This window comes from Equus przewalskii, chromosome 2, assembly GCF_037783145.1.
Source record: "Equus przewalskii isolate Varuska chromosome 2, EquPr2, whole genome shotgun sequence".
Classification (NCBI taxonomy): Eukaryota; Metazoa; Chordata; class Mammalia; order Perissodactyla; family Equidae; genus Equus; species Equus przewalskii.
Genome location: NC_091832.1, coordinates 115,232,069 through 115,245,407, shown reverse-complemented (window position 1 = coordinate 115,245,407; position 13,339 = coordinate 115,232,069). Strand labels below are relative to the sequence as shown.

Genomic DNA, 13,339 nt, shown 5'->3' with positions numbered 1-13,339 from the left:
AAAACTAATATTCCTTTAATATCTGTGTGTTTTAAGATGTGTTGAAAAGTGCTCCAGGTCCCAGCTTTGTGTGTGTCTGTTTTCTCAGGTTGCTCCGTGCCTCTGTGCTAGGGCTCGCGTGCAGGATGCAAGATAGAGAAGCCTTGGGCAATGCTTCCCAGTTATTTCAGGAGTGGCTGAGCGGGACTGCAAGGTAACTCTTCACCCTGTTTTCAGTCCTAGGAGAATTTAAACTGAGAAAAGAGAAATTAAAATCTCTGAAACACTGTTTCTTCTTCTAGGCTTCCTGTAAATCTCAGGCTTCTGGTATATCGGTACGGAATGCAGACCTCTGGCAATGAGACTTCGTGGAACTATACTCTTGATCAATACCAGGAAACTTCACTAGCTCAAGAAAAAGAAAAACTGCTATATGGGTTAGCATCAGTGAGGAATGTTACTCTTTTGTCAAGGTAAATTGGAGCTTTCTTCCTACTTATATGAAAGGTATTTGATGATTTATGTTTCAGTCTCTGTAAGATGCTAATTAAACTATGACATATTTCCAAGAAAATCTATTAAAAATTATTTTCCCTGTAAGAAACAAAATGTCCATGTAAGAGTGGCTTAAACAATAAAGAAACGTAACCTCATGTGAAAAAATTCTGGAGGGAGGCAGTTTTCAGTGGTGTGCACGAGTTCAACATTTTCGTCGAGGACCTAGGCTCTTTCTCTTTCTGTTCTGCCATCCTCAACATGGTGGATGTCTCACAATTTCCAGAGCTGAAGACATTTTGTCTTCACATAAAGATGTTCAATGGAGGAAGGACAGGAGCAAAAGAGCTCCTCTTCGTAAGGCTCTGTCTTTTATGCTAAGAGTCAACTATCTCCACTTCCCCTCATAATCCAGACCTGGGTCACACTTGATCATTCTGGGTCATACTCCGATCTACCACTTGATCATTTGCTGACTGGGATGAACTTGAATTCCTTTGGTGATTTGGACCAGTCATGATTCGGAGGCTGGGGTAGGAGTCTACTTTCCCTAGGATCAAGGAAACCCTGACTCAAACCCAGAACAAAACTGGTCCCTGTCCATGGAGGAGTGTCTGCCACAATATGCAAACACACAGAGAAAATGTATTTACATTCCACTCAGAAGGTGCAAAGACTGCTTGAAGCCCATCTGTGAATCTTCTCCCACTCCATGCCTATGCCCCAAATCATCTAGCTTCTGCCTTAATTCATTTTTTGCTTAGTTATGGTTTCCGAGCTATTTACATTTAACCAACACTTATGATGTCCTTTCTATATAGTTTGTGGCAATAAAGATGAATAAGACGTGACATCTCTCCTTGGGAAACTTATAGGTTTGTGGGAGGGGCAGAAAGTAAATAGTAACTCACAATGCAATAACCAATTTGGAAGGATTACCAGAAGCAGTTTGATTTTACCTGGCAGGGCCAACAATACACCTTCATCATCTTGCCTCAGGGCTGTATGTCAGTTTTCCTGCTTGCTGCCCTAAGACAGTCTATCAAGAACTTGATCATCTTGACATTCCACAAAACATCACATCGATCCATTACTTTGACAGCACTGTGCTGATTGTATCCAATGAGAAAATTAGCAAGTACTTAGATGCCTTGCTAATACTCTTGTGAACTAGAGAGTAAAAGATAAATTGCGCAAAAATTCAGGGGCCCACCACTCCAGTGCAGTCTGGAAGTTCAATGGTCTAGAGCATGTCAAGATATTCACTCTAGGTACAGCCGTGGCATAAATTTAATAAAAATCTATTGACTTGGTCACTTAATTTATCTTGGACTTATTTGCATTGTAGTATAATTATAGACAACTAATCTAATCTTACATTAGAAGATTGTTTCTTACAATCTAGGGAAGAGCAAATAAGACAACTGTTATCCTATAGAAAGTAAGAATATACATACTTTCCCTTAATTTACTGGCTCCTTTAGCGCAGTGGGGTAACAGGTAAGTGGGTAAAATGCTTCTATTTGATAAATGCAATGAATATTTTCAAAGTTAAAATTGTTTTTATTGTTTTTAGTACTTCCAAAATATTTCCATTTTTAAATGTTCCTGTAGTTTACATTTCATTAGTCCTCAGAATCATAGGTTGTTCTCTACCAACGGTTAAATATTTTAGGAAATTTTAAATTGTGTCTTATCATTTATCATATTTAATTAACTTTGTCAGCTGGTGCCTCAAGAATTGAATTACTGGAATGAAAATTACTACTGGAATTTAGCTAAGGGTGAACACTGAAAGTTCATTTTGAATTGTCTTTCTGTTTGACTTCTCTTAGGTATTTGGATTTGCTCAAGGACTCAAGCGTTATTAAAACTCAGGATGTGTTCACAGTCATCCGATATATCTCATATAACAGCTATGGGAAGAGCATGGCCTGGAACTGGATACAGCTCAACTGGGACTATCTGGTCAACAGGTGGGCTGATCAGATAATGGTTTGTTGTTCTCTTTGTTTGATACCATCTACAAGTTCTTTCTTTTTCTCTTTGCTTTGCTTTCTCTGACACGTATACAGTATCTGAAATGGCTATTATCAGAGGTAAAGTATTATGGTATTTTCCTTCTTGGGAAGCAATATGCTAGTTAATTTTTGGTGTAATTCCTGTTCTGGAAAGTGTCGTTTCCAAGTGATGTATAGAATTCTGAGATCTGCAGAGACGCCTAAATCGCATTATTTTTAATTTGGTTAAAACAAGTTAATACAATTCTGCCTGTTGTGCTAGTACCTACCCTAAGCCCAGGCACATATTTAGTTCTCAATTAATGTTTAATGAAAACTAAATGAGAATTCCTGGACCTGGGCTCAAATTAGAGCCCTGTTATCTTACTGAGCTTATATGGATGAGAACTTTTGTCTCTTCTGATCAGATAATTAAACTTTAGGTATTTTGAAAAGTTCGTAAAAGAAAACTATTTCCCAGGCAATAGCAGTTTTAAAATTGAAAATGGCAAGGCCAAGAGAAGAGCAAATCCATGAAAGAGAGTTCCCCAAATTTCTTATCTCTTCAACCCCATTTAGAAGAAATATTGCTATTCTTGGTCCTGATCTTCTAAATGTAATGCTTGTTTCCATTAAAAAGATATTTCTTTGAAAGAGTATAAAATAGAACATAGATTATATGTCCCAAGTAAATGTGTAAATATTGATCAAAACGTCTTTACCATCTGTAATCCCCACACCAGGAAATAGCCTCTGTCATCCCCTCCTAAGCGCTCGTCTCCCCATCAGCACCGCCCAGTTGACAACGATGGCCTGCCTTATCAGAAATACTCACTGCAATGATAACTGCTTTCTGTTCTCTTTCCTGCCCTACAATTCACCAGAGTGCCATTCCGTTCATTCACATTTCTCATCCTTTTGAGATCCAGATATATCTCTAGCTCTCAACCAAGACACCCTACATTGTTTTTGCCTATTTGTAATAAATGTTTGCCTTTCCTATTCTTGCAACAATTCAGTGTAACTGTTCATCCATCTTTATGAAGATTGATAGGCACTCACATGTGTGTGTGTGTGTGATGTTTTGTTCGTGTGTGTATAATTGTTTCAATGAAATGCTTAGTTTAGAATTAATAAATCTACCTATTGAGAACCTATTGTTGCCCAGCAGAAACGATTCACATTATTCAAGATAATACCTTCCCTTATGAAAGATATATGCCTAATGACCTTTATGCATATTTTGTTTTACTTGAAAAGACTATAAAACATTTTTTTGGTATTTGCTGCAAGAAACCTATGGAGATGAATAGTGCTTACTTCTGAATTATTGTGAGAAGATAAGTAAATAATGTTCATTTTGTATAATAAAATGGCTATTACCTTATTGTTTATTAAATAGAGTATTTCTCAAGGCCTATTTGAATGGCTCTTGAAATGCACTTTTCATTTGTAAAAATTAGTTCATTGTCATATGTCTTAAAAAATTAAGAAGTAAAGGGCTGGCCCGGTGGTATAGTGGTTAGGTTCACGCACTCCACTTTGGCCGCCTGGGGTTCACTGGTTTGGATCCCAGACATGGACCAATGCACCACTCATCAAGTCATGCTGTGGCAGGTGCCCCACTTATAAAATAGAGGAAGATGGGCACAGATGTTAGCTCAGGGCCAATCTTCCTCAAAAAAAAAAAAAATTAAGAAGTAGAAAAAAACAGATGTTATCTTGGCATAAAAGTCATAAACATCAGGCCTTAAAATAAATCTGTTAGATCTAATACTGAATTTTTTTCAAGAAAAATAAATTGATAAACTATTTCCAGTGGTAGTTCCAAAACCCTTGTCCAAGTCTTTTAATATTTCTTCATAGTCTAATGATCTATTTCTCATGAGGTATTATTTCAAATAGCCTCAAACATAAAATTGCATAATAACCACATGTCAGGCACACCAAAAAAACACCCAATATTAACTATGATTAGTTTAAATAAATAGAATTTACCCATTAAAACTGTATAAGACAAATTAAACAGAAATGAGCCAAGCTTTATCCGAATATTTCCAAACCCTTGAATGTGTTCCAGATTTCCGAATGAGCGGTTTTACTGCCTCCATTTCTGAATAATTTATTGTCATCCTAAAATACTTAAGCTGCTTTTTTACAAAGGTGTTGTCATGTGATTTTTATGACAACTCATGGCTACACCACTAATGTTCTTTCCAGTTTGAGACTTAACCACAAAGTTCCAAACATGCTTCAGAAATTATTCTTTGCTTTTTTGTTTATTCCACTAAACCCTTCGATGAAACTGTTACACTGAGTGTACTCAATAAGTCAGTAGTGTGGGGTGATAAAGTTAGATTTTAATTTATGACTACGGATGAAAAATTAAGTCAATGGGACATGACTGAGACCATTTAAACACTACTTCATAAACAAAATAATTTAATAAGCACTTCATTAAAAGTTTGTGTGCATCAAAATAATTTCTTTTGGATAACGTAATAATTCTTATGAAACTATTAAGTCCAAGAAAATGATTCATATAATTATTTTTCAAAATATTTCATATAATTAAGCCCTTATTTTCATTTTAAAAGTAATCAGTAAGATAAATATACATCATATTTCCTCTTAAATGCTGCACTTGATATAATATTGGTTCTTGGGATGAACATATTTTGTTCTTACATTTTTCTAGTATTTATATGGGTATTGCAGTCTCTATTCAATCTATTCATTGCTAGTTCCCAAATATATCTTTCAATTTTTAGTCACTAAGAACAAAACGGAAGAGGAATATTGTAGAAATTCTAGAAGGTCACTGAGAAACATTGTTTTCTTGCCTGTAATTAGCAAACTTTCTTTGACTCTATAGAATATCATTATAGCAACTTAGTGTGATTTCCTTTTTTAAATTCCCATTTTCTCCTTATAAAATGGGTATGTACTGTTTTGCACAAAATACAGATAAGCAAAAATAAAGATAAGAAATGACTCATAATCCCACAACCTAGAAATAACTCCTGTTGTCACATTACTGTTTTTCCCCGAGTCATTTTTCTGTTTATGTATTTATTTATAGAAATGGGACCTTGTTATACATTTTGTTTTATAACCTGATTTTTTTCACATCGCCTTGTGTTGAGGATGTCTTTTCATGACGTTCAGTGTACTTCTTCAATGTTATTTTTCATGCTCATTCATGTTTCAGCATACAGGTGCATCTTATTTAGCCAATCTCCATCTGTTGGATAATAGAATTGTTCTGAACTTTCCACTATAAAAATAATGTAGTGACGAACATCTTTGAAACTGGATCTCTTTGTTCTTTTTGAATGTCCTTGACATTTCCATAGGATACAAATAATACTAGGAGTAATACTGCTGTGTTAAAGGATGTGTTCACTTTTAGGATTTCTGGTGAATGTTGCAGAAATGCCCTCCAGAAAAAATTTCACTAATAACTTTGTCTATTTTTCCAACCCTTGCCCATACTTAGTGTTGCCATTTTTAAGATCCTTGTCAATGCAATAGATGAAAACTACTGTCTCATTTTAAATTATAAGTCTTTCATCCAATAAATACTGTGGTGCATCTACTGTGTGGTAGGCACTATGCTTGGCATTAAGATACAACAATAAGGAGAAACAGATCTGGTTCTCTGTCCTCATGGAGCTTAGAAGTCTAGTGATGGAGACCAATATTAAGTAAAGAATCACACATGTACATGTACACGTACAACTGTAATAACCACTAATAGAAGAGGTTCAGAGCACGATGAAAGAGGGTCACGGGGGCACTGACCAAGTCAAGAGAAGTTGGGAGTAAAGGCTTCCCCTAAGGAAGCAATGGCTGAGTTCTGAAGGAGGGGTAGGCATCAACTACGTGAACAAGAAGTGAAGCATTCCTGGCTGAATGCCTACGATCAGAAAAGCAGAAAGATAAGGATCTAGCTTTGCAGGTTCACTTAAGATTTGGGCTTTTGTTCTATGAGCAATGATAAGTCACTAAAGGGTTTTAAGTAAGAAAGTGAAAGGATCAATTTTACTTGGAAAAGAAAGCTCTGGTGGTAAGGTAAAGCATAGACCTAGATGGGGGTCAGAGAGAATTTGAGAAAAGCAGTTAGAGAGCTATTGCCGTAGTCCCAGCAAATGAGAGTGGTGGATTGGACTATGGATGTGACAGTAAAGATGAAGAGATAAGAACAACAATTAGAACTTGGTGGTAGATTAGAAATGGGAGACGAAAGTGAGGTGACAAGAATAATGCCTGGATCCCTAGAAAAGATAAAGTTTGCAGAAGGAGAACAGTGAGTTCAGTTTGGTATATATGATGCCTCTGAGTCTCTTTTGAGATGTTAAAATGGAAATTCTTTCAAGGAGGTTATAGTCCCTTGTCAAATGCTACTTAAGCTTTGAGTAAATCAAAGACTAAAAAAATGCCCATTAGATTTATTGACATAAAAGTTACTGGTAACTACTAGAAAGTTTTCCACTAGAGTGATGGGGGCAGAACCCAAATTGAAGCAAATCAATAGATGAGTCAGTCATGAGGAGATGGAGACAAGAAATGTAGAGAAATCTCTTGAAAAGTTTGGCTATGAATGGGGAAGTGGGAGAAAGGATATTAGGAGGGAAAATGTCAGATCAAGGCGAGGATTTCTTTCTTTTTTTATATGCAAGATATTTTAAATATCTTTAGCATATTTAAAAGTTAATGAGAAAGATTCAGTGAAGAATGAGAAGTTTAATGTGAGACAGAAAAAAAGATTTTTTTTTAAGTAAAGTTTTTAGTAAAGTGAAGAGAAATAGAAACCAAAGCGCAGGTAATAGGAGGAAAATAAGTATATTTGTGTGTTTGTAAGCTAAAAGGTGTTGGAGCTACTGTGTATTTTCTCTGTGAATTCGAGGCAAGGTCATATTTGTGGAGAGGAAGGGAAGAGGGGGAGAGTGTTTGGAGATGGTAAGAGAGTGAAAACACTTGAAAAAGGCAATTCAAAGAGGAAGAGAACGAGTTGGTCAGGGGAATGTGGAGGATTGTCAGCGTGGAGGGCCCACTTAAGATTGATATCCATGAATTTATAGTGAAAGAATACGGGGAAAGTTGGGTGACCTCCCCTGACAGACCTTGGCCACTTGGTACAAACACAGAGAAAATGGGCAGGTAATTTCATCCAAGAGTCACGGAGTTATGCCAGACACAAATTATTAAAAATAAGGAAGTTTAGGGCTTGCAAATGTGATTGAAAATGGTAGACCATGGGATCTAAACTATATAAGGAAATAAGTGAAAGAAAAGGGAAACCTGATGGTCCAGGAGAAAGTAGGGGTGGGGATGATCAATGGGCCAGAAATCCAGATAAAGTCAAAGAATGGTCATAGTGGAAACTGAAAGGTAAGTTATGTCATGGAGGGGGCATAAATTAATAGTTTTAGAGGCACAGTACTTGTGGATGGTCACAAGGTATGCCCACAGGAATTAGCGGCAGAGGTAGAATGGAGAAAATGTCATTGGACATGAGGAGGTCGAGAAACTACAGGAGCTACGATGTTCTATGGGTCATCCATGTGGCCCTTGAAATCACAGCTGGAGTAGAGAGGAACACTAGGAGTCAGGCGCCAAAGTGTATCATAAATGAGAACAGGGAGAATAACCGGAAGGAACAGAGGTTTTCAGAGAGTGGAGGAAGAAAGGCCTGGAAGCAGCCATGGGGGGCATGAGCACCCTCACTCCACTTCTGACCTGGTGTTACAAAGGATGTGGGAAAATAAAAATTTTCCAAATGAGAAGTAATATTCCCTATAAAGGGATAGTTCCAGAGAGCTAGGTGGACGGGTTCGAGAATTGGAGAAATCTAGGAGGCTGAGTCAGAGGCAAGGAAGTATACACATTACCGGGAGAGAATTGAGAGTAGATGCCTCAGAGGCTTACATTTTGGATAAGGACTGAAGACATGAGGGATGAAAGGACATGGAATAGTCAACGTAATCTGTGAAATAGTGAGCACTGGACCTAGCACACTGAAGATCATGGTTAATTATTAGAACATTGCAACTTTTTCCCATTGGTACATTTTCTTTCTATTTCTTCTGTAACTCCTGATTCATTCCTTTGTTAATTTCATGTTGGCATATTTCTCCATCTTACCAATTCATCAGGCTTCTTTCTATAGTGAAAATATTTGCTCTTTATTACAACTAAATAATACATTTTGACTTTTAATTTTATGGCAGTTCTTTTTTTAGTCTAAAACTTTTAAAAATATGTATGCAACAAACTATCACTTTTTATCCTTGTGGCTTCTGCTTGTGTTGTGTGATAATTTTTAAATGTCAAGTTTCTCCTCCTGCTCGTTTATTACTTCTTTATGTAGCAACATATTTTCTTTTATTCCTCCCCAACATTCCAACAGATCATATTATACCTAATTTTTTTATGTTTGTTTTCTTTCACTATGATTAGTTGTGATGAGCTTTTTACCTGTATCACAATCCTTTGGTCTGTAAGGAAATTTCTGATTCTTGCTCTTTAAGAGATAAGATGCAAAAGGGACAGGAATAGAACAGCATCTCTAAAATCCACTTTGCACTTGGCTTCAAGTGCCTTTGCTTAGCCAGGCTGATATATACCATAACCCAAATATGCAAGTAGCTAATAAAGCTTTTTGAAAGCAGAAAAAATAGCCTATATGCACATTTCTGTCCCTGCAGGAAGATGCATAGAGTATTAGTTAAGACAGAGGGGATGCAGCCGCTCTGCTGTAACAGAAACACAGAAAAGCAGCCACGTAACGGACATAAGTATAATTTCTCACTCAGGTTAGGCTCCTCAAAGGAGCATTCCAGCTTATGAGGGTGTTCTGCTCCATGAGGCCTAGGACCTTATCCCGTCTGTGTGGTTGAAATTTGGAGGAAGGGAGACAAAAACAGGAAGTCTACGCAAGCAGTTTCCCTGTATTCACAGAAGGAGCCAGAAGTTGAACCTAGCACTTCTGCTCCTGTTCCATCCGTAGGAACTGGGTCCCCGTCTGCACCCAGCTGTGAGGGACTCTAGCTGGGTTCTCCTGTGTGTGGGAAGAAAGGAGGACAGATTTGGGGAATACAACAAGCATCTGCCACAGCTGGGAAAGGGGTGTGAAACTTACAAGAAGAAGTGCAGAATTTACTAAGAATGTCTCCTGGATAGAATTAGTTCAAATTAAATGTGTTTATTTGCTTACTTTGAAAATTACTTTTTAAAAAAACCCACAAAATAAAATGTATGCATCTAGAGAAAAGATGTAAAGTTCTGGGTACTTATACTACCCTCAACTTCTCTTCAGATACACGATCAATGACAGATACCTTGGCAGAATCGTCACGATAGCAGAGCCATTCAACACGGAGCTACAGCTCTGGCAGGTATGAAGATAAATTTCTCTATTTGTTTGTCTATTTGTCTAGGAAGAAACAGAGTTAAACTTCTTTTTAAAAAAAGTAGAAATGGCATTTTCTCTATTCAGCTCACAGAAGACAAGGATAAAAAATAATTCTTATATCTAATTAAATATGCACCTACTTTTTTATAAACTGAAAAAAAAAATAAAAATAACCAAGAAACAAAGTTTCAAATCTGAGAAAAGGAAGGCCTTGGGCAGCTTGGAAGGTGCCACGCGTCCACCCCATTTACCAGCGCAGTGTCTCCTCTCTCCTGGTAAATGTAACTCTGGAATAAGCTGGTTGAGATTTGATTCCTTTCAGAATTCATAGTCTTGGAGTTTCAAAACTAAACCCAAATCTTTCAGGTTTCAAAGATCTCAATTGCCAGGGAGGAAAAATGTCCATTAATGTAGACACATAGAGATTGTATGAATTTTCAATGTATCTGTATTAGATGTTGGAATGTTAACATTCTTCTGTGTCTTAAGAAACAAACTAATTCTTATTTTTGTAAATAGCAGATGATACAATGGTTGAGTTTGGTGGAGGGCTTCGGAGGGAAAGGGTAGTCTAGAACCAATTGTAACAGAGACTTTTTATGAGTCCATAATAAGTGAACTGAAAGTATATTAAAATACTCCAGACTCCTGGAGTTAAAGGCTAAGCAAAGCCATCATTCCACAGACCAGATTTTTCCAGGAACAGCTTGGGGAATGCACAGAAAATAGAGAAATGAGCAGAAGCAGATATGGACATGCCAGCTGCTAGTTTGTGGCCCTCCTTCCCCAGTATGTCAGAGCCTCAAGGCTTGACATGCTCCGGGCATCCAAAAGTCCTGGGTCATCATCGCCAATCTGAGGGACGGGCTGAAACGAAATGATGCCCCGAGAGATGTATCTCAGTGTCGCGCAGTGACACTGAATGTCCAGGGAAGAAGAAAACAAATTCAGTTTGAAAATGAAATTCTTGAAGAATTATTGGGCTTAAAATGACTTTCTTATTTCCTTCTCTTTTATAGATGGAGAGCTTTTTCAAAAAATATCCAGAAGCTGGAGCAGGAGAACAACCGAGGGAGCAAGTGTTGGAAACAGTCAGAAACAACATCGAGTGGCTAAAACAAAATAGAGATGCCATAAAACAATGGTTTCTTGATTTATCTAGGAATGGTTAATGTGTTCAAACATCGTATTTTAATTTTGTGAATCTATTGTTCTCCTATTAAGCAGTTGGTGGCCTAATTTACCAGCTATGGAGGAAGCGTTATGCATAGATACTGCTGTTGCTAAGCATTGTGTTTACTCATGTGTCTTGCAAAGCTTTCAAACAATTCCTCTTTGTTTATGAAGGAAGATACTCATAGAGTAGTTAATGTACTCAGGGATTTCTTCTAAGTGTACTTCATAGAAGATTCTTTACAAACTGAAGAGAAGTTAATAGCCATTTTAATGTCTTTAAATGTCATACTTTGTGTCTTAAATCTGTGAAAATAGAACAATTTGGTCTTAGCTGTACATTTTTAGTACCAAAGAAACGGGACTTAATCTTCTCTCCTGACTGATTTTTAAAGTTTAAATACCAGTACTTGAGGGACCAATCTTACCATCTTAATCTTTATTTTATTATTTAGAATTACACAGATTTAATATCATTTTATTCACATATGTCTTACTCCTTTAAATCCTACCAAAGCAACCCGGACTTAAATTTTACTCAAGGATAGCATGAATTAGCCAAAGAAATGGCTGACTGTTGCCTTTGCTCTTATAAAATCAACAAGAGAACTCTCCTCTCCTTTTAAAAATAAAATTGAATGATTACTTGAAAAAAATATATTGTTTCCCAGTGTCACTTTACTCTTGAATACCAATGACTGCAGTGTTCCCCAGATGACCGAGCATGATGCAGGTATCATTCAGGAACCCAGCCTTCTTCATGCTTGCTACTCTCTCATCTGGTTCCATTCCTTACAAAGCTCCTTCAAATATGCTATGAAATTAGAGGCAAGATAGTGCTTAACTCCGCTCCGTGGATTTTAAAGAAAAAAGGCTAAATAATTGGAAACTGGTCTGGAAAGAGAGAAGGCTGATTATTCCATAAAACTAAATGGAATTAGAATTTAGCTTTGACCTCACCTAGCAATCTAAGTGTGAAATGAGGAAACCCATGGATGTCTCCAGCATGACTCTGCATATCTGATGATCTGTCTTCTTATAGAGAACTTTTACGTATAAACCCTTAGATCCCAATCCGTATAAAGTAGCACTGATCAAATTTATATTCGCGACTTGATTAAAGACGTCAATTTCGTCGAAGCTGGTGGCAAGAAGATGTTGAATATGGCTCTTGATGCCTAGCAGATCCACAATATAAGTCCAATAGGCCTAAAAAATGGTAAATTACTCTATTCCAATCCGCTAGATTATCTAGAAAATCTATATTTGGAAACTTCAGAAGAATAAGATAATTTGAAATCAGTGTGCTGATAATGGAAGCACTTGGGAACAACTGAAATCTTAGCTTTGACTTTATTTACACAATAATGTGCCCTAAGCAAGTACTGTCAAACCTTATACGCTCTCCTATTGCTGTCTCTCAATTAGCGCTTCTCAATCCACACAGCGGAACTGGCACATTCAAATAGAAGCTGGGAAAAAAATAGTAATAAAAAAGAAAAAATTTCCAGACCAAAACTTGAAAAATATTATTCTAAATTTCTTCAGAAGAAAAAGCATAGTAACACCATAAATCACTAGGAAAAACCCACCATCCTCACGGGGATTACCACCCTAACTTCAAGCTGACCACAATCAAAGCCAGCCGTTTATGGGCTGGCCTGGTGGCGCAGCGGTTAAGTGCGCATGTTCCACTTCGGCGGCCTGGGATTCCCTGGTTCGGATCCTGGGTGTGGACATGGCACTGCTTGGCAAGCCATGCTGTGGCAGGCATCCCACATATAAAGTGGAGGAAGATGGGCATGGATGTGAGCTCAGGGCTAGTCTTCCGCAAAAAAAAAAAAAAAACAAAAAGAAAAACAGTCCTTGAAGTCTCTGTATTGTTTCAAGTGGACAGATAAGGAAGTGAGATGGTTTATCCTTCTGCTTTCTGTAATAAGTAAGTTTTTAAAAGAAAAATATGTTTGAGGGGGATGGTAAACAAAACAGATTCAACATGCCTACAAGTCATTCTGTTTCATTCCATGTCTTTCTGTTTCATTCCATTTTAAGCACTAAAACTGAGAATGAATTGCTTAGTTCTCTTTACCCCACATGAAAAGGAGCTGTGCACGCTTTGTCATTTAGCTCCACTAGCCCATCAGGCCCTTCTCCAACAGTATCTGACTTTTAAAAGGCTGATGGCCAATATATAGGTCTATACCAAGAAGAGTTTACTACTGTGCTTGTTTGGTTTTGTCACAATTTTCACAGGGGAAAAAAAACAGTATGTTGT

The 13,339-nt window shown here is 37.2% G+C and overlaps 2 protein-coding genes across 2 annotated transcripts in view; one reads left to right on the top strand and one right to left on the bottom strand.

The window, feature by feature from the left end:
• Positions 1-11,722, top strand: part of ENPEP (glutamyl aminopeptidase) — a 74,584-nt gene extending 62,862 nt beyond the window's left edge. Inside the window, exons 16-20 of the mRNA XM_008516585.2 lie at positions 89-193; positions 282-452; positions 2,310-2,450; positions 9,796-9,874; positions 10,911-11,722. Of these exons, the coding sequence (XP_008514807.1) occupies positions 89-193; positions 282-452; positions 2,310-2,450; positions 9,796-9,874; positions 10,911-11,063 (649 nt within the window). The 3' untranslated portion in view covers positions 11,064-11,722. The remainder of the gene's footprint in view (positions 1-88; positions 194-281; positions 453-2,309; positions 2,451-9,795; positions 9,875-10,910) is intronic.
• Positions 1-13,339, bottom strand: part of LOC139081875 (ribosomal large subunit pseudouridine synthase B-like) — a 74,524-nt gene that overhangs the window by 18,922 nt on the left and 42,263 nt on the right. The gene's annotated exons all lie outside the window — the stretch shown is intronic.